The sequence below is a fragment of the Diospyros lotus genome, chromosome 11, assembly GCF_014633365.1.
Source record: "Diospyros lotus cultivar Yz01 chromosome 11, ASM1463336v1, whole genome shotgun sequence".
Classification (NCBI taxonomy): Eukaryota; Viridiplantae; Streptophyta; class Magnoliopsida; order Ericales; family Ebenaceae; genus Diospyros; species Diospyros lotus.
This window is the reverse complement of record NC_068348.1, coordinates 598823-621773: the sequence shown is the minus strand read 5'-3', so window position 1 is coordinate 621773 and position 22951 is coordinate 598823. Positions and strand designations below refer to the sequence as shown.

The 22951-nt window shown below is 31.8% G+C and overlaps 1 protein-coding gene and 1 long non-coding RNA gene across 4 annotated transcripts; one reads left to right on the top strand and one right to left on the bottom strand.

Moving 5' to 3' along the window:
• The first annotated feature begins 8937 nt into the window (after window positions 1-8937).
• Window positions 8938-14087, top strand: LOC127813758 (uncharacterized). 3 transcript variants are annotated; one of them, XR_008026183.1, is made up of 3 exons: window positions 8938-9268; window positions 10258-12342; window positions 13884-14087. It is a non-coding gene; the product is annotated as an uncharacterized LOC127813758 (long non-coding RNA). The 3 variants fall into 3 exon arrangements; XR_008026182.1 differs by having other exon boundaries at window positions 8938-10436; window positions 11629-12342; XR_008026184.1 differs by having other exon boundaries at window positions 8938-12082; window positions 12192-12342.
• Window positions 14088-14224: 137 nt separating this feature from the next.
• Window positions 14225-15209, bottom strand: LOC127813757 (phytosulfokines 3-like). Its single transcript, XM_052354896.1, has 2 exons — window positions 15066-15209; window positions 14225-14501 (listed from the first exon to the last, which is right to left on the bottom strand). The coding sequence occupies exons 1-2, from the start codon at window positions 15180-15182 to the stop codon at window positions 14364-14366; spliced, it is 255 nt and encodes an 84-aa protein (XP_052210856.1). The 5' UTR covers window positions 15183-15209; the 3' UTR covers window positions 14225-14363.
• Window positions 15210-22951: the final 7742 nt, after the last annotated feature.

Here is a 22951-nt window from a genome sequence, read left to right as displayed (position 1 = left end):
CCCGTGACCTTTTATTTTAATTTTTCAAGATATACATATCTCTTTTCCTTTCAAGATAAGTATATTTTGGTCCCAACATATAAGAAAAAATGACAACTCTAATGCTTTCCAACGAATTTAACAAACAGTTTGATAAAAATCTTGGAATGCTTCTCAATATTATCTTGACCATTTCATATCTTGGTCCAAAAATTATTTCGGACTTATCTTAATACTCTCTTATTTTTCTCATTTTAACAAATACTACCTAAAAAAATATGATCACATTGGTGTCTATGTGTGTGGCTCCCAATTATTCATAAAAATGACCCTTTTATGCATATAACATGATTATGGAAAAAATTATCGAGTCTTGCCATTATTTCAATTTTATCATATAGTATATGGGTCAAAATATTATGTCAAAATCTTCGAAGATGAGTTAAGTGGTGACCATGCTTTATATATGAATCGTGAGTTTGAATTTTTTTGCGTCGATTGATATAAAAATTTACAATAATTTTAAATGTACCAAAAATAAGAAATATTATTAATTCACATCTCTAACTATATCATCATCACTGATAATAACACTAAAAGGTATCTCATTGTCACTCAAGTCAAGTCACTGTGTCTATTCCTTTCCTTTATTTTCGCTTGTGAAACTTTACCTCAAATCAAATATGGTTATTGTTCCAAGGCATCTGCCTGCAATTAAGGAACCATTTGTCCATTGATGGGCTCTAATTGCTCCTTGAGAGCCAATCAATTGCCATTAATTGGTGCCACTGACCAGAGAATCTTTGTGGTGAACCCACATTGCTTGCTGCTACAACTTCTAATACACCATTTATTATTCTTAACATTTGGATTATAGCTTTAAGTTTACATAAACAAATCATTAATCCTTTTAACTTTAGGAAAATATAATATATGTTCCAAGAAGTTGCTTGGCAGATGGAAACCTAAAAGATATCACGTTAAGTTAAGATTTTTTTGTGTTTTAGTACAAGTTTTATTTTTATCAAATATTAGACGTATCTACTAATAATTGAAATATTAAAATTAAACTTATTTATAAATTTATTCTTAAAATTCTCTTGAGAAAGGTCTCTCAAAATATGTTACGTGTTCCATCAACCAAATCACAACAAGAGTCATGTTGATCAAAGCGTGACAAGTGTTTTATTGAATCTTTTGTTAACTGATGAAAAAATTCATGCTTAAAGATCTCTCTTGAAATTTGTAAATGTCGATTGAGGATTTTATTTTTTTTATTATAAGTTCAATATATATAAATTATATGATTTTAAAAGATAAAAACATCTAACACCAATATATTAAGCCAAGTACTAAGTTGATTCTCATATATTAGACTGAAAACAAATCCATATCCATACAAGAGAAGCACTTAGTAACCCTAAATCTATGTCACATATAGATATACATCATGTTGGGATGGGATTGAACAAAAAGGAAAAGAAATTGGGGAAGAGATTTGGTTTGATGGATTGAGCATCTCACCAACAGAGCCAATTAAGTGAATGATTGGATCAAAGTTTAATTAAAAGGAGGTCAAATTCTTTATGTTTGTTCTGTCCTCCCTAGCTGTTTCCAACCATTCCATAGCCTCATTGTTGCCACCAATTTTTAATATTTTAAATTTTAAATTTTAAATCTTAAATAGGATTAACTGCATAAATATATTTTTATTCACGGGCCCTTTTTAAAGGGCCCGGCCTTGCTGGCACTTGGCCCAATTTTGGCCCATTTAATATTGGGCCAAGGCCCAGCTTAAGCAATTATTTTAAAGTACAAAATTATTGCTTATGGGTGGGTGCAAGCTATAGAACAGGCCACTAAGATCCCATATGTACATGTTGGTACGTAAATCCAAATACCTAAACATTCTCACATTTGTACCATTTTTATACCACGTATTATTAAATGGAAAGCCTATTTAGACATTAAATTGTGATGTTTTTTTATAATACTTATATATTTATACACTGTATTTTGTGTTGTGTCAATATAAATATATAGACTAATTATGAAAATAATTTTTTTTTTGAATTTATAATTTTATCAAATTCTTGTAATTTTGACAATTAGGTACAAATTGATTCAATAGGTGTAATTTTATTTGATATGTAAAATGGATTTAGAATGAGTGGATGACTTAGCATGACATGACATGTGTCATAAAATAATAATATTTATGTGATTCACATATACACATAATTTAAAATATATATATATAACTTGTAAAAAAAGAAAAAATAAATAGACATATTATGTGCAACTAGGAGAGTAAAATTTCAATTTACCTAAATTGATGGAATTGAACCAATCGAATCAGTTTGATTTATTTAATTTTTCTCAAAAGTATAATTTTTTGATTAAAAGAATTGAACTAACAAAATTGACTGAACTTTAAAATGTTATGATTTTGATATTTATAAAATATTTTTTTTTTATAAATATCATTTTAAATTGACAATACCCTTAGAGAAAGTCCCTCCTTATGTATGTGACCATTTAAACAATTCTTAATAATTCATGATGAATATGTTAAATAAATTCAAGACTCAAAAGAACAATAAGGGTATATTTAATAGTATTTACTTAGAAAATAAAACATTTTACAACTTGCATAAAAAAACAAAAACCACCTCCTCTAAATGATTTTTTTCATGAAAAATGTTAAAACATGCTTTAATAGTTGTATCATAGAATTCAATTAATTGTATTATAGAATTCAATTTCATAAAAAATATAGTATATCAAACAGTAAAGATGAAATTCAATTTCTCGAATATGACATTTTTTATGAAATTCCTATGCTATTAAACGGGGTTAAATGATGATAGCATAAATAGTGGTGAGGGGAGGAGTTAGAATTTTTTTGTAGGGTTTCAATTTTTTTTTTCAGTTATGAGCATCATTAATAGAATTTTTTTTTTCTGACAGCAACAATTAAGGGCGAAACTAGAATTTTAATGAGAAAGAAAAAAAGAATGGTGGGGGAGTTGGGCTGGGGGCTTGGGCTTGGGGGAATTTTTAATAAAAAAATATTATTTTTTAATATTTAAGATCTACTTTTTTAGAAAATTGGGTGGGTTGCTGAGAGCCATTTTGTTCACCCCTTTAACAGGATGATTATCACCCTCACTGCTTTTGTGAGAGTGAAAAATAACGAAACGATATGAGATAATATTTGATTATCATTCCGTTATTTTTTTTCCTCACAAAAACAATGAAGGTGATGATCACCCTTTAAAAGGGATGAACAAAATCGCACTCCTCATTATCGACCCCCTGCTTGCGCGTGGTGTAAGAGAGACAGCTCCTTGTATTTGTACTAAGGAGATATGATCACATTAGGTGTCTATGTGTGTGGCTCGCAATTATTCATTAAAACGACCCTTTTAGGCAATAAATGATCAGAGTCTCGTCATTATTTTAATCTTATCGTCTTTGATAATTGTCTTAATATAGCACATGTGCAACATCCCATTTTTTTTTGCGTATTATAATTTAGAATAATTTTAAAATAATAATTTTTTTATTCATAATTACTGCTAAGACTATATCATTCCTTATATTTATCCCAAAATTTTCATACATTTATTTCGAAAAAAAATCATCATAAACATTAAATGCGGAAGTTAAAATCGAACCTTAACTTTAATATTAACTATAAATAAGGTTATACATCATTATTTTTCAAAACATTCAGAATTTAAAGTAGTAGAACTTAAAAATTCAATTATTACATAAAATTCAATTATTACATCATGCACGTGTCATTTTATGCCTTATTCATCATCGTTTCTGCTATAATTTTCATTTGAAATGTTTGAATATTCTAGGGGTAAAACCCAAGTTAGATGATGAATCATCTAAGTAAAGAAACAATAAACATATTTTGTGCATGGATGCAAAATGTCATTTTTCATTTGATTTCGATTTGAGCCGACCGTACCTTAATACTATTCCTTATTTTTACAACCTCCATACCAGACCGAGATATATGGGTGCACCCTTGGAAGAGCAACGGTCCCGATCTGTACTCTTAAACCCTTATACGAATGCATTATCAATAATATCATTATATACATATACATATTTCATAATCAATACATATAAATACAATCTATATGACATATTCACATCAAGACATGACAAATAATAAACTATATACTTAAAATTGAATTTTGGGATTCAATCACTTACCTCAAACACATCTCATACAGCCAACCCAACTAAAGCAATTATTTTAAAGTACAAAATTATTGCTTATGGATGAGTACAAGCTATAGAACAGGCCGCTATGATCCCATATGTACATATTGGTACGTAAATGCAAGTACCTAACATGCTCACCTTTGTGATATTTTTTATAATAATCATATATTTATACACTTTATTTTGTGTTGTGTTAATATAAATATATAGAGCTAATCAAGAAAATAATTTATTTTTTTTACAAATTTATAATTTTATCAATTTTTTTTAATTTTGATAATTAGGTCCAAATTGACTAAATGGGTACAATTTTATCTAACATGTAAAATAAATTTAAAAGGAATATATTCATGTTGAATTGGCATGACATGTGTCATACAATAATAATATATATGGACCTATATGTATACATAATTTAAAAAAAAAAATAGATAGATTATGTGCAACTAAGAGAGAATAAAATTTTGGTTTATCTGAATTAATCGAATTGAACTAATTGAACTTATCAGTTTGGTTTGATTTTTTTCTTGCATCGGTTTGATTCAATTAGGTTAATTTTTTTCAAAAGTTTAATTTTTTGGTTAAAAGAATTGAACTAATAGAACCAACCAAACTTTAAAATGATATAATTTTGATATTTATAAAACGATGTTGTTTTATTCAATTTTGTGTATTTTTTATCAATTACTCTGGTTTTCCTCGATTTAATCAGTTTGATTCGATTTATATGATTTGTGTTCTATTTTTCGATTATCAATTAGTTCGATTTTTTGGGTTAATCGGTCGGTTCGGTTTAATTTAATCGATTAGTTAATTTTGATCAATTCAATAATCAAATCAATCGTTTGCACACCTTTCTATGTAACAAGTTATATTTTTTTTTTTTGTACTTATATATATATATATGTGTGTATTTCCCACATGAACACATTTTTTTTAAATTGATCGATAAAATTATATTCAATCGAGACAATTTAAACCTAATTATTAAAATTGAAATGATTAAATAAAATTACAAATTTACAAAAAAAGAATGAATTATTTTCACAATTACCCCAAATATATAACATATTAATGTTTTTGAGGAGTGTCCAAAAAATATTTCCGATTGTATTATTAAAACCTAGGAATAAGCATGATGATGTAGAAACAAAAAAAATTTAATGATAAGAGTTGTTAGCAACCCACTATTTATTTCGAAAAAGTGTATTTATTAAAGCAACCTACTACTCATTCACATAACATTATTATTATGAAATTAATAAAATTTGAAAACAGAGGAATCATTTTCCAAAAATAGAGCTCAAATCAGTTGTGAAAGTGCTCTACTCTTTTTTAAAATTTGCTATACATGGTTTGGAGGTCACTTTCGTGACCACATCACATACACAACTAATTAAGGGCTTCATTCCATTTCATGCCCAATAGCTAGCCCTACAAATTACATAAAAATGGTAAAATTAATGTGATGGGTAATTTTGTAAAATAGACACCCTTAACTTAAGTGGGACGTATTCATGAAATGCCTTACAAATATATTAATTAGAATGAGATTTTATTCACCCCTTAAACGGGGTGAACATAATCCCGATATTTTAGGAGTGCAATTTTGTTCACCCCTTTAACGAGGTAAACATGATCTCCAGTCATTTGGGGGTCAAATTTAACAAAGTGGGAACAATTAAACAGTGATCTGTTGTCCCCCTCTGTTAAATTTGACTCTCAAAGTACTGGGGTTTATGTTCACCTCGTTAAAGGGGATGAACAAAATTGCACTCGTACTTTGAGGGTTAAAAGTAACAGATAGATAGTACTTTAATTTGTTGTTTGGTTGGCCCTCTATTACTTTTAACTCCTAAAATACTGGAGGTTATGTTCACCTCGTAAAAGGAATGAACAAAATCGCACTCTCCTAATGGTCTTAACAAATTTAATTATTTTTTTATTTTTATTCTCAAAGTTTACGACACACATTCCGATTGATTCATCTTATCAAATTTAAATATTAAAAGATAATTTTAAAGACACGTTGAAAATTTCATTTTGTTCAATGTTCATAAATTAATTAAAGTCAAGATTATAAAATTATCGAGGGAATACAATTCAAACTTAACAAATTTTATTAGCGTAAATTTTGGGAAAGGGGGTCAACCCAAACAATATTGGCTGCTTGGGTGGTGAGAATCAAAATTTCTTGATTTCCGTAAAGAATTATTTCTGCTTTTTACAGTCCAAATCTTTGCAACAAATAAACTCTCAAACTTAAACAACCATAAACATGTAAGCTATGCTTCTGAACCAATGAGATAGCAAATCAAACAATCAACTCATTGTCGCTGTGGATGATTGCACAATCAAAGAAAAACTGTTGCTTACGGCAAGGATGAGATTGGGCATGTTGCCGTCGCGAGCGATGACTTGGAGCCTCGACACGGCGTCTTCGTTGCCGACGATGTCGGCCACTTTGGTCGGCCTGTACTTCTCCACCCACGGGATCTCGTAAGCGTGAGCCGATGAAGAAGGCGTCGCCATTCTCAGGCTTAGAACAGTGCGTCGATTGCGAATTGAACGAAACCCTCCCCAAACCTGCTCCCCAATTTGGAGGGAACCGGAACAGCGCTGTGTATTTTTATTTTCCATATTGTCCCTTTTGTTTATCGTTTTTCCTTCACAGCCCCGTGGCTTTTGTTTATTGCATTTTCTCCCCCTTTTTGAATGAATGTAAACCATCCACAAACAAAAATGTTATTAATTAATGAGTAATGCTAAGAATTACTTTTACAAGTCCTAAATCTCGATTTTAGATTTAGGATCGATTTAATATCGAAAACTAATTAAAATTATTTATTCGTTAGTGTATTTTCATTCCTTTCTAACATAAACTAATTTAAATGTCTATATTTTTCTTAATTTAAAATTGTAGATTGAAAAAAATTTAGATAAATACGAGATATAAGAAAAATAACCTTTTTGAATGAATATAAACCATCCACAAATAAAAATGTTATTAATTAATGAATAATGCTAAGAATTACTTTTATGACAATGAATAAGGTATAATTAGAAGTGTAATTTGGTTTGGTTTGGATTGATTAATCTAATCTTAAATATCGATTTTAGGTTTATGACAAATTTAATATCAAAAATTAATTGACGTTATTTATTTGTTAATAATTATATATAAATAGTAAATACTATAAATCTTCTCCTTATTTTTTTTAATTTTTATCCATCTCATCATCTGCATCTTCATCATTGATTGACCTCGTGACTTTCACTATTAAATATATTTTTCATCAATTAATCAAATTATTTGAATGTTAAAAATAACACGTAGTAAAAAAATATTTTTTAAAAATAATATATAGTTATTGCACCTTAACCATTAGTTTAAAGATAATGTTTAATATATATTAGTTTATTTATAAATAAAGCATAAATAAGATATTTAAAATATTTGTTGGACGTAGATAAGAAGATAATAATAAGATATTCTATCCCGGTATAATTATATATATTATTTTATTTAATTATATATATTATAATTCATATATTCAAAAAATATATGAATCAAGTATTTCTCACTTGTCATCGATAAATCAAGTGAATATTTTTATTATTTAATACATTATAAAAATAAAAAATAATATTTTAATTGTTAATTCTTTATTTTTTATTTACATCAAAGTCATTCGTTTGTTAAGTTATTAAACTATAAATACAAATTGGTTGTAATAAAATACATTGTGTATCCATAATAAAATATTACAGTGTCTATTGTTATATGCAACATGACAAAATATTATTATAGATACAACAAAGTAACAAATAATGTTACATATAAGGGTGAGCATTCGATTATATTCGATCAAAATACTAAAATTAATAGGCTAAAATTATGTAAAAAATTTAAACAGAACCAATCGAGTAAATATGGAACCAAGCAAATCGAAAATTAAAATATCAAAAAAATTTGAAACATTAAGCGAGTAGGTTTTCAAATTAGTCGAGTAAATGATAAAGTTATGCGAGTAATTATATATATTACTCAATTGACAAAAATAGCTAGTCGATTATTTTCTTAAAATAAAAAAGGTTGAAAAATTCTTAATTTATTACTTGATTATCATTAAAATTGTATACGAGTAATTCAATTATTACTTGTCTAATGAATAATATTAGTCGATTAATTTACAAAACATATAATGAGTCGATGTTTGAATTATTATTATTCGAATAACGAGCAATATTAATCAACTAATCGATAAAATTACGTAAATAATTATTATATCGTACTCAATTAGCATATAATATTAATCGAGTAATCAAAATTCTATTCAAGTAATTAGTCCGTTTGGTTATTTCAACTTTTTTTAATAAGAAATTTGAATCGAACTAAAATAACTTAAATTATCAAATTTAAAAAGTAAACCGAACTTATCATTAGCTTGAATTGAATCAAACTGATAAATTTGATTAAATTAAAATTTTGTTCACTCTCCAATTGTAAATATATAATAATTTATTTGATTTTTAATTCAAAATCAAGACCATACCAAAAAAATAATTTTTAAAATTTGTAAATCAAACACTAAACCAAATTGATTTGAACTTAAATTAAATTGAATCTTTTAATCCAATTTTTAAATCTAAGCGGGAATTTAAACACCTTCGTCAGTCATGGGAGGGGGCCTTTTGGCCTCACGCTTACGGCTTTTCGCGCTTCCCCAAATCGGCCTTTTCGCCCTCTGTGTCGTCTTCCCACAGCGAAAAGTTGTCACCATGAGGAGCGGATAATCCAAAACTTCTTGTCCTCCGTTCTCTTCATTTTCTAACCCTAATCTGCTCGCAGATTGAGAAATGGAGCCGTCTCTGCTAGAACGGTGCCGCCGCGATCGCCGCCAGCTCTTGAGCTTTATACTCTCCTCAGGCTTGATAACGGAGATTCGAACACCGAGTGGCTCCGCCACTACCTCCTCCATCTCCGGCCCTGATCTCGATATTCTCAGCGCCGAGTACGTCCTCGAGTGTATCCAATCCGGTTAGTGAACCTTTGACTTCACCTCCGTTTGGTTGCCAGCAAAATTGTTGGAAAAAAAATTTAAGTAAGAGGAATCATATCAGTACTACTTTTGGTTGCCCCATCAGAAATGAAGACTCCTTGGATTAGTTCAGCTGTTCCTCATTATGTCTGTCTGTCTGTCTCCTGCACTTCAACGAATTGGTTGCCAATTCTCTGGTTGCTCCGAAGTTGCTGTAATGCGTTTCGTGGTGAAAGGATGGAAATCAATTAAACTCTATTAACCTGAACTTTTGAGCACTGTCTGACACCATTGATTCTGACCCTTTGAATTGGGGCCGTTCTGTTTTGATCCTTATGGGAGTGAATTGTTTGATTGGAGTTAACAGGTCAAAATTTGTGAATTTTGGGCGAGTAAACTGAAAAATAACATTAGTATGAAGGGGGAAGAAGAGATTTTAATATCTCAATTAAAGACTAGCTGGTTCATGTCCTGATTACTAACCGATTTGAGGTTTTCATAGGACAAGTCAAAATTTGTTGATTTTCATTTTTACAGCTAAGAATACCCAGTCATTGTAAGTTGGCTTACTCTAAATTTGGGGTGCTTGACATCTCAAAAACGACTAAAAGTTACTATGAAGAATTTTCATACCCTGCAATGGTAAGGAAAACAGTATCTTGTTATCATAATCTGATGTTCTTCGTGTGGCAAACTAAAGTTTATATTATATCTTCACTGCAGTACCAGCTTATTGAAAATTTATTTGTATATGCTATTGTGATTAATACAAGTCTGTACAATCTGTAACATCCATGTATCTTAACAAGTTTGCCTACGTTACACTACGCATTTTTGTTTGTTTTGCTTAACTAGACCTTTTCTCTTGGGGCAACAGAAGTATTCATGTGGTTTATTATTATAGCTTCACGCTTACTGCTTAGGAGTTAGGAATTTAGTCTGTATTTTGGTTCAGTAGTTTACTAGTTTGTTGGAGCTATATGAGCAGGTATCTATTTGGGTTTAAATTGAAAGACCATCACCTGTTCTCTCCCCATAGGGAAAAGGTCAAGAGATCACTGGTTCTAGCATTCAAATTTCCATTTTGCAACTCTAGCCCCTATTTGCGAGTTGAAAAAGCCAAGATGAAGATGGGTGAGAAGACATGACATGACATGACACGACACGGTATATATGAAAATACTTACAAAGTCATTATTTTCTGAATTGCAAATACAAGTATATGTTATATAATATACAACAACAGCCAAAAATGAAGAATGTTTTCCCCAGTTAATATATTGGAAAATAAGTGTAAAAAAATGTTAATGCTAGACCTACAAATGAAATTGCAAATTTTGGTTTTAGATTTCTTGATATTAACTTGAATAGGATAAAAAAAAAGAGATTTTTCAAGTTGAAATATATATTTTCTAATTTTATTGCTAAATTCCAAGATGCATTTGTTGAACTTACAATATGTTAAATCTTTGTATCAAGTAGAGGGCACGTCACTTCCTATGATGGATGCATGCTCTGCAGGACCATTCTAAGTTCAAAAGTAATTGGAAACAGTTTAACGATGTATGATGTGTATTTGGAGTGTGAGTCAAAGGGCATGGACACTGCACCTTCTTGGAGGTTTTTGTGTTTTTCAAGTGGTTGAAGAGTCTCCCAGGCAGATGCTGTTATATTTGAAACCATCTTCTACGAAAGCACCAGGCAACTTGCATAAGCAAGTAAATGGTGGGGGTGTTGGGATACAAATTGCTGCCCTGAAAATTTTGAACAAAGCATCTGTGGCCTCTGTACTTTATATGTGATAAATACGAAAATTGAGTTGCCCCACCTTAAATTTAGACAAATATAAGAATTCTTTAGAGTTTTAAGGTTGGCTTTTGAATGAATAAAGGGGGCAAACACAATTCGGTGGACAGGGTAAGATCCAGAATATCACTAAACTGATAGTCAATCTCACTTATAAGAACATGGGCAAGGCAGTGGTTCTGGTTCTGTTTGATCAGGCACGCTGCAATAGATGATGGGAACAGACAATCATATATGTTTAGTTATTGAAAAGCAAATAACTTGATGCAATGCTTAAAAAGAAAAATGGTACAAAATGCATCTGGTGGGGGCCTATAATTGCTTTTCCCAGTTAAGTTAGAAGTTTATACAAAATCAGAATTTTCAGTTTAGGGCCTAAAATATGAGATGAGTTACATTCTGCATTCTATTTTTTGGATTCCAAAGGCTTTTGGGATTTGAAATGTTGAGTTGAGGCCTTTCTGTAGATGGAATGGTACTTTTGAGTACTTATAAAAAAAGGAGAAAAAAGAACTATTGAGTGGACCAGAATAATTTTGATTATCTTATGCAGATACGCTCCCAGTCAGGGAATTCCTACTTTTTCATTTCAGATCCTGAGTCAGCTGGATCTCCTCCTTAGCATGCACCTCCTCCAGTTAAGGGGGACCAGACTATTAGTCATGTATCACACTCATCTAATCTGCTGGATCCTTTGGTTCACCAAAATGTTGCTGTATCTGGGGTCAAATATGATGCCACTAGGATGTCACATTCAAAACCAGTGAAAATAATAACTGGTCCTCCATTAGGATTGCCTCCCTTGAATACAGGTATTGGTTGCTTTGCTTTTAGTAGATATTCTTAGTTACATCCTGTTCTTTAGGTTTTAAATTTGTTGCTGAAAGCCTTGAGCTTTTACCTGTTGATCAACTGATATATAGTTTTAGGATTTGTAAAGGAATATCAGATGATGACTTGAGGGAATCAGCCTTTGAAATATTACTGGCATCTATGATATTTTCTGGGTATCCTTTCTCTTTCCTTGTGACAGTTCTATGCATGTCTTCTTTATTCACCATGAACACCTCTTTGATGCTTCTTTTCAACTCTTTATTTGCCATGTGGCACTACTAGTATCGAGATTCCTGCTGTTGAAGTTAAAAAGAAAGATAAGAGCTCTAATCTTCTATCTGGACTGAAGAGTAAAAGGGGTAGAAAATATGTGCGATCTCAGCTTCCGGGAGGCCATTCAGATCTCCTCAACACCATTCGCATGCAAATGCAGGTTATCCATATTGTACTTTTACTTTTACATGTGTGCAAGTGCCTTCTTTGCGTTGCTTTGTGCACTCTCATCCATTTCTGGCAGGGATTGGTATGCAAAGGGGATTAGGTACTAATTGAATTCCTTTCTACTGAACTCTTATGGAGGCAGACTAAAGCCTTTATGTAGGCAGTGGGCAGCGGGTAACACCGCTTCCATGTGTTTTAGGCAGGGAGAGACCATTAACAACCAAATTAATGGATCAATACCACATGTAAGAACTGGAGCCTGGAGGATTTAGCTTGTATACTAAAACAGTGGTCTATCCTGCGTGAGACGAATTGGACTTTAATAATATGTTGTTAAACCCAAAATAAATGAATATTTAGTGATGGTTGCCATTAATCAACAGTGCCAGAAGGAGTAGGGTTGGAGACACACCTACCCTTCGGCATTATTTCCATGAAATTCCAATTCCCTTTCTCTTGTTTACATGCTATTAGGCATTTACTTTTTGGTATTAGAATCTTAGTTTTGGTATCTTATGCTTTCCATATACAAGTTCCTACTTAGCTCAGCGGTAATTAGAAGAGTAGAAGAAGGTCGGACAACATGTCTTTGACTTTGAAAGAATGTCTTTTATAATATGCAAATTAAGAGCCTCAGCATGTTTTAGTAATATTTATGTTTATGCTATCATGGAATCTTCTAAATGTACCCTTGCAAACTTTTGATACTTAAGGGCGTGGAATATGTTTCAAGCTTTCTTCTTGCGCTATGGGTTTACCATATAAATGTAACACTCTGCGAATTTTATGCTGCTTTATTTACATAGTTGCTTGCAAATACGTAAAGTACCTAGCTAAAGGCTGTATGTTATATAAAGACCATTTACCACAAAAAGGAAAGAAGAACAACAATATATTTGAGTTTACTGACTCCTGAAAGTAAGATGACCTTTGTTGTTGGTCCACATTAGTAGTGGGAGTGTGTATCCATGCTCATCCTATGGCATATGCTCATACAAAGGAACAAATTTGGTTGAGCGAAAAAGAGGGAGGATAGCTATTTGTACAAACTTTTCATTGTGAAAGCAAATGGAAAGGAGGACAATTTACGTGCAATACAATATATTCATTGACATAACAGGAGCTGATAATATAGTCAAACAGGTGCAATTTTTGCTGAGGTCATTGAGTTGATACTAACTCTTAATAGTTATGAATCTTTTGCCTTCATGTACTTCATGCATGCTTTTGGTTGTTTTATTCAAGCTAAATTCATTGACTTTATTCTAAATTCGCTGTTTTTGAGGTATAAGAAATGTGATCTCAAGTCTTTTTTCAAAGACCGCCACTCTTCTGAAGTTTACTAAACTCTCTGGTTTCTTGTTTTCGTTCATCTCAAATAGAGACTGTTTGAATGTATACTTTGGTCAGAACAGTCTTTGATTGTTGTTTCAGTTGATGAATATGCTAAGATGGCAGAGTGTTTACATTTTCTGTTTCTGTATATTGTTTAGTTAGCTCTTATGTTTTTCTGGTTCCAATTGCTTTTCTCAGAAATAATAATATGTCTGGTTCGCTAGATATCAGAAGCTGTCTATTTGTGCACCAGGGAAAGGCTGATGCAGTTGGCTTCCACAAAAATGTGTAAACGGATGGACATCCCTCAGATTTCCTTGGGGCTCTTGACTGGCATGTCCCAGTCTGATTTTCCAAATGAGAAGTCCTATGTTCAATGGAAAAAGAGACATGTAACGATCGTGGTTATATTTGTTTTATGATTTCTTTTTCCTGTCATGAGAAATTTGGCAACTTCTGAGGATAAAGAACTCAGATTCTTTCTTTTTTGGTGAACTTGTTAAACAACAATTTTGTTTTGGCATAGATACTCCTCAAAATGCAGAAATTGTATGGGCCACTTTTATAGGATATAGAAAAGGCGATGCTCAGTGTGGAGCTGAGTCTTATCCTAAGCTAGCCTTATTTTATCTCATCAAACACTCTTCATCTTCGTGTAGCATTAGGACCCCAAAAATCTCAGGGCGGGCCTGGGTGGGAGTAGATGTAGTCAGTGTGAGCAGCAGCAAGAGTCCTCCTCATCAAACACTCTTCATCTCCACCTGCTTCGCAGTCCTCATGATCCACGGCCTGATCAGGTCGCCCAGTTTCATCGCCCTGAAACAGAAATAACAGAAACCCACTAATCAAATTCGAAAACCCATCTGCATATATAAATCAAATTCCAGAAGAGCTACAGTCCCGTGTTTTGTGGTTATTATGCATGCTGGTAAATTATTATATATGGCCGGCGACGGACGACGCGACGGACAGCCGCCAGAAACAACCGAGGAGGAAGAAGACCGCCCCCCTCCTACGCTGTCGGACCGACCTCCTACACCGCCGCGCCGCTGGCCGCCCAGCCCAATCGACGCCATCGCCGGCTCCCCCGACCCCATCGCCGGCCACCAGCACGAGGAAGGCGAGCGACCCCTCGCCTCCCACGCCGCCGGCCTAGATCTGCCCACCCACGCCCTGCCGCTGCTATCGACGGCCCCCCGACCCCGGTCGACGCCTCCCAGGTCGCTGGCGACCAGCGACAGAGAGAGAGCGAGAGCGAGAGAGAGGCAGCGAGCGGGAGGCCGCCGGCGACAAGGAAGGCTGGGAAGGAGGAAGAAGTATATTCAACCTACCGGATGCTGGGTATGCTTTAGCCAAAAAGAAAATGTATATTCAACCTACCAGACGCTGGTTTTCCGGCGAAGTATTCTTCCAGGCTAGTGGGGCAGGGCGGGTTGCACGAGACGACAGGCAGCTGAGGAGGAGGAGGTGGAGGAAAACGGCGGTAAACCCGGACATATTTGTGGAACTATAATATATGCAGAGCGACTGGTTAAGGTTGAGAGCACAAATGATTGTAACCGCCAACGATATCTATATTATTTATAGAGAGAGAGAGAGAGAGAGAGAGAGAGAGAGAGAGGCATCGTGGCATATATTTTATTTGAAAAATAGCCTGTGGCATATATAAAATCCTTTTTTATTGGCTAGTAGCCAACAACGACTGCCCGACCCAAATAAGGCAGGATCTGGGGTTTATTATCGTGGACGGACAAAGGTAGTATTATGGGATGGTTGAGTGGTGATAATGAGTGAGGAAGATTCTAAAGTACACTTCATGTCGCGTCTTACGTAATCTCGGAGCCTCATTTCAACAGTCAATTCTTTGATTTTTTCCAGTCACAATGACTTCTTCGTTAATTTATTTAAAAATATCATACATAATTTTAAAAAATATATATTTTAAATAAAATAAATATTTTATTTACTTACATATACTACGTGGTTGGCTGGTCGTGAGAACGCGTAGAAGCTTCATAGAAGGAGGATAGGTTGAGATTATAAAGTGGCCCCAACGGTTGCATTCCAATCTTTATTAATTATCCATCTAAATGTTATCTTCTTTATTTACATCCAACTGCGATGCCTTTTGAAGGGGCAAACAAAATGTCAATTATGGTGGCTTGTCTTTTTCCCGATGAGTTGGGTTTGTTTGTTTTTTATTTGATTTAATAATAATAATAATAATTAAATTGTGATCTTAATTTTTTTAAATTTAAGAATCAAAGCTAAATATGGTCGGTCAAGTCATCGCTACCATTTGACGTATGGAATGAGAACGAAAGTAGGAATATTCCAGAAGAGGCCCAATTTCAATGACTTTATGGTCCCAAATAAGTTGAATTTTGTGGAGAAAAAACCTATCCCAACCCATGTAATTGAATTTTCATTTGCTTTCTCATCCCTCTTCCAATTCAGAATATTTAGTAATGTTGGCTAATATAAGTAAGGTGAAGTTATATTAAGGTAATTTTATAATATTTTTATATTAAAATATAGAATAATTAAGATAAGGGTGAAAGGCATTTAAAGATTTCTATTAGATTGTTTATTAAATTTTTTAGAATTCACTAATAATTATATTTTTCTTTTTGTATATTTATTAATGCATATAATAAACATCAAGGTAAGAGTTTTTTTATTAAAATATTTTTATTACTAAAGTCATTCAATATTGTTTATTAATATCAATAATAAATTTATGATTAAAATTAACTACATAACTGACAAATTAATTTTTTTTTCAAGAAGAAATATTGTACTCTATAATAATAATATAAAAAAAATCAGCAATAAGCAAATAAAATTAAAATATAAAATAAAATTTTGTATTAAAAATTCAATATTTAACAATAAAACAAAATAGCCATTTGTTGCCTTTGCCTTTACCAAACAGTTAATATCCCATTTCAATATTTCTAACATAAAAGCATTTATGTGAAAACAAACGGAGCTTCATTTATATTTTTAAGAATGATAAATCTTTATTTTCAGTTAAACATATTTCAGTATACTAGCAAACAGCCCAACCTCCTGCATTAATTTAAGATCATAAACTTCAAAAACTAAATGTTATGAAATTGGATAATAAATAAATCAACAATCAAATCAATCAACCACACACAAACACAAAATTTAAATTGAAAAAATTCATCAACAAAAGAATAAAATATCACTAACCAAATATTAACAGTACAAAAGTGATATTGATACACACTCTGTGTTTGATTTCATGTGACCTGATATCTTTTTATAGACCTAAAATTATTTATGGATTAACACATAAAATCATTTATTGATTAGAATATGATGCATGAGAATATTCTTTCAGATGAGATAAATCTCATATAAAATTAAATTTGATAACATCATAATCACAGTCAAATTTAAAGTTATAACTATTACTTGTCAACTAACAGCTTCTTATTTATTTCTATATTTATACGTAGAGAGAGTAAGAGAAATGCATGAAAAAGAAACAGAAGAAGAAAAAACAGTGAAAGAGAAACAAAAAGTAAAGAAGAAGACCCATAGTCATACGAAAAAAGACAATAGTTGTGACAACAGCGCACGGAGAGATTAAAACTCTAGTTAAAGGATGAAGATAATGAATTTTAAGTGAACGGTTCAATGTGGGATGGGTCGGGTGTTTTATTGAACACATCACACATCAGTAGACACGTAAGATGAGATACATATTTGATCGATCAAAAATAAAATTAAAATAAATATAAAAATTCAATGATGAAATTAAATTAAATATCAAAATTAAAATTAACTTAAAATTCAGTCTATATTTATCTATTCAGCTCAAATCAAATATGGTTATTGTTCCAAGGCATCTGCCTGCAATTAAGGAACCATTTTGTCCATTAATTGCTCCTTGAGAGCCAATCAATTGCCATTAATTGGTGCCACTGAGCAGAGAATCTTTGTGGTGAACCCACATTGCTTGCTGCTACAACTTCTAATACACCATTTATTATTCCTAGGATTTGGATTATAGCTTTTTAAGTTTACATAAACAAATCATTAATCCTTTAACTTTAATGTTAACTTTAGGAAAAGCGTCATCCCATTTATATATTATTTACGTATATTTTAAATTATATAAATAACATAAATATTATTCGTCTTATTATATCTCGTAATTTTAAATAAAAATATGTTAAATATTAATATATTATTATATAATTTAAAATATACACAATAATATATTAATAACATTTTCTTTTCACCCTTTCCTGAATGCTTTACAGTAGGGTTCAAAAGTGAAAACAACCCACGGGCGTCCCATCCGATAGCGATTACTTCCAGCCGCAAAATCTGAAAGGCGACCAGTGTACTGTCCGTATGTGATGATTGCCTCAGCAACATGTTGTCGGCCAGCCAAGTCTGCTGATGTGTCCATTATTGGATTGGACACATTAGCAAAACATCTGACCTGACCCCTACGCATAATATGTCATGAAAAAAATTAAGGTTGCGTTCTCTTTATTTTTTAATTTTTAATTTTAAATTTTGAATTCATTTTCAGTTTTCTGTTTTAATAATCTATTTTTAGAAAATTGAAAACGCGTTCTCATTATCATTTTGAAAAATTATTTTTCAAAACAGAAAATTAAAAAATGTGTTCTCTTTGAAATTTTAAAAATATTTTTTTAATAATATTTTATTCAATAAATTTGATTATTAAGTAAATTATAAATATTTAATGTTAATATATTATTAAAAAAATATATACATTTTAAAGTTAATGAATTTTGTAATATTTTTTTTCATTACAATAATAAAATATGAATAAATAAATAAATAGATGTATTTTGAGTTTAGAATTTGTTTTGGATGAAAACACTCAAAACAACTTTTTATTGTTTTGTGTTTTTTTTATAATTTTTTTTTTATTTTCAAAAATATATTTTTAAAAATAGTAAAGAGAACACGTTTTTATTATTTTAAAAAATTAAAAATTAAAAATGACTTAAAAATAGTAAAGAGAACGTAACCTAAATAATTTACAAATTAAAATTCACGCAGTTGACTTGACATATATGTAGCTAACCAGATTAAAACTTACCTCTTCGTTGCCTTATTCGTTGTTTTATCAATATATTCTATTGGAATTAAAATTGGATGGAGTTCCTTTCTTTGACTAAACAAACGGATCAATGCTAGATATATATATATATATATTGTCTTTTTCGTACATATACATATATAGATGCAAAATGAAGATATATAACCCAGAAAGAAGCTTTGACCGCTAGCCATACGTTGGAAATCAGAGAATCCAGAAAGTGGTGAAGATGAATGGAAAACCCCCTCTGCAACAACACCCACAAAGCAGAAGAATGGAGCAGAGCATAGAAGTTGATATATAGAAATGGTTTAAGTGCTTAATTAAAACCATTGCATATATGGGAAGCTGTGCTGTGTGCTTCAGGTTTCTTCTCTATTTGGATATTTATACATATATATATAGAGAGAGAGAGAGAGACACACACACACAGATGCATGAAAATGAAGAAGAAGTAGTAAAAGAGAAACAGAGAGTCAAGAAGAAGACCCACAACCATGGCGAAAAAAGGTGGGGGGTGGCGGCGGCGGCGGCAACCCACGAGGGGGTTAAAACCCTAATTAAAGCATGAAAATAATGGGTTTTAAGTAAGTGGGTTAGGACAGTACATGTTAGGTCAGTATTTTGTTGACATGTCTGTTATTGAACAAATCAGTAGGCCACATTAGTAGAGACGTAAGATTGGGCACACACTGCCCTTAGGGCATAAGTCAAGTAGCGGGCAAATTATACACCTAGGGTTAGCACTAGTAGATCACAAGTTCATTATTCGGTCTAGATAAAGGCCAAATGTCAATTTGCAATTTAGTTTGATACACTAGTTGTAAGGTTTATTGAATTAATTTTGATGTATGCATGACGTCAAAAGTGATGATTTTGTATGATTAATTCTTTCAATTAATACTTTTGAATTTAAAGTCGATATGATAATATGGATAGTAACCAAATTTATGACTAATTATGCATTGATATGTTATTGAATTTCTTGATTTTGGCCTAATGTGAAAATAAAATATTTTTTTTTATTTTTTTTTGTTTTGTTTGAAAACAAGCAAAATATTAAGTGTAGGGATATTTAATAAGGTTTAATTGTATGCATGTTTTTATTTTAATCTTGTGCTTATTTTTTTTTATAAAAAATGTATATTTATATGAATTTTATATTATTTTAATTTTTTTGTAGGAATTTAACAAATGAAATAAATTCAAAAAATTGGGTATAAAACAAAAAAATATAAATATTATAATATATAATATATATTATTATATTAAAATATAGTGGCGTGCATGTATGTATATATAATAATAATGGGATGTGGTGGAGAATTGGAGACGCTGCGCTGCGGCCGAAAAAGCAAGGGGAAGGAAGTAGGTGCAGGTGATGGTCGGGAATTTAATAAAAGGGAGGGAATGGAAGGTCTGACTTTCAAGCCGATAGGAGTGACGCTTGCTGAAAAGAGTTTATTGCCAATGGATGAGATGTTGATTGACTGACTACAGCCTGTCAGAAGAAAAGAGATTCTCTCTTCTTTTTTTTTTTTAAGGGTCAAAAAAAGAAAAAAAAAATTTTAAAAAAATCTTGATCACTCACACCTATATTCCTGATTCACCTCACCCTGAAGCGGGGTTCGGCAAGGGCGTGAGTAATAACACGCTATCTAAAAAAAAAAAAGAAAGAAGAAAAATTGTGTAGTCAAAGATGACCACGCCAGAGGAAAAAACAAATTAAGAAAATTGAAAAAGAAAAGCACACAACAATTTGCATAATTAGGATTTTAATTATTTACTAACTCTTGATTGATTTTAAAAATATTTTATTTATTATGAGTGACTAAATAATGGTGTATGATTTTTAAAAGATCTTGTATGTTGAGACTTTATTAATTTATTTAATTTTTTATTATAATTATTATATTAACTATGTTTATTTTATTTTAAACTTAAAACTTGTATTTGCTTTAACAGCAATTAATACTTGTAATTGTTAGTTTCCATGAATATTTAGACATCTCTCAAATTATTTGACTATTTAGACATCTCTCAAACAAAGACACTTCTTTTGGGCTGATATAAATACAAAATATGGTAAATTTATTAATTTTTATAATCAAATTGAAAGATATCAATAAAGTGGACACATAGAATAAAATAATGTAATGATTGAACTTTTTTAGATAGACACTACTATAATTTGATATTTGAACTATTAATTAAATGATTTCATATGTTATTCAAGTTAATAGAGTAAAAGAAATGTTGTTAAGATTATTGGAAGACTATTTCAATATAAGCATTGTTGAAATATATTGAAGATGAAGTGAAAATAGGTTGATAATTTCACCAACAATAAAAGATCAAAAATTCATTCAACTAATAGTTTTGCTGAATCAAATTATGTGAAATCTTACAATTCAACTCCATATTTAGGGGATAACATTGTATCATCGTCTACTCCCAACCTCGATAGGCCATTTGTAATATCCCATATCTGTGTGAAATCACCGCGTAATTTAGATGAATTTAAAATATCAAAAAATGGGTTTAAAAGTAAAATAAATTGTCGAATCGACCAAATGGAGTATCTCGGACCCTAGATAATTAAGAAAAATGGTATAGCATCATCAGGTAATATAACTTATGATTTTTGATGATGAAAGAAATTGGATTGAGAACAATTTTCGGTACAATTATCAACCGGGTTGAGAAAACCGAATCGATATAAGAGACATCCAAAAAGTCAACGGAGCGTATCAAGGACTAATATTTGATGTATAGAACAACCCTTAAGTGATTTTGGGTTGAATCAAGTGAATTTAGGGTCAAAACGATCAGTTAAGCTTAAGTGTAACTTTTTGAATTTGCCGAGGGAGGTCGAAACGATAATTTTTTGAAAGTTTCAAGGGAGAAATGAGAAGTACTAATCTTGAGGGTCTTAGTGATGGTGCTAGGAAGATTAGGGGCTTGAGAATAATGACCAAAATACAAAAGGAAGTTTTTAAGGGGCTAAAATGCAATTTTCAAAAATCTGCCAAAGCATGGCAGATTTGGCCGCGATTTTTGGCCAAAAAATCCGGAGATTTGGGCAACAAATCTCGTCAAGGCATGACCAAGGGTAGTCTAGGAGGTGTGTAGGAGAAGACATGACCGAAAATTGGCCACGTGGAGGTCGATTTTGGCCTATAAATAGCAAAGGGTTTTGGTCGATTTTGAAGCACCAAATCGCTCAAGTTTTGAGGGCGAATCGAGGGAAGCCAATAAGGGGCTTTTGATCCTTGAGGTAAGAGGAGCATTTCTGGTAAGTTTCGTGAGTTTTCAAGGTGTTTTGAGGGTGATTCGAGGGTTGGTCGAAAAATCGAGGCAGACCACTGCGCCGAGCCTGAAAATGCTTGATCGGAGGGTTTTCCAGTTTGGTTTCGGCCGGGGTTTGGTGCCATCGTGATCGACTGGAAGAGGGCTTCCAGGAGGTGTGATCGGGGTCAAATTCCGATCGCAGGTCTGAAACCAGCTCGCCGGAGAAAAAAGGGCATGTGCAGTACACACGCGGCTGCCACACGCATCACCATTCGCCCGCACGTGAGGGCACTTGAGAGCTCAGGTATTTTTGAAATTTTTTTTATTATTTTCAAAAGATTATTTTATGAATTACTATGTAAAAACATTTGACAAAATAGTTGCATAAATAATTATTTTGGATTATTAGTGATAAAAATGGAAAAAAATAAGAAAATATGAGAAAAATTAAGAAGAAAATTATAATTGAAGGATAGTTATGATAAATAGGGTGTCTTGCGGCTTAAGGTGAAGTGACTCGTGCGAAGTTCGAGGTGAGCACGCAAATTGAGGCATATCACGCTTTTCGAGAAAATTGAGTAATGTTTAAAGGTGAATGATTCTACAAAAAAAAAAAAACTTATTTGTGGCATGTAAATGGTTTATTGTGAATTGTTCAATCCACATTAAATTTCGTACACATGTATTAAATTTCGTACGGTAAATTACATACATTGAGATGTTGATTTTATGTCATGCATGTTATGATTTTTGGCATTGGCATGTTATGTGTTGCCCATGTAGGACATGGGTCGTAATTCTATTACATGGCTCCTGAGTGACAACACTCAGGATACGTGCCGATAATTAATGCTATGTG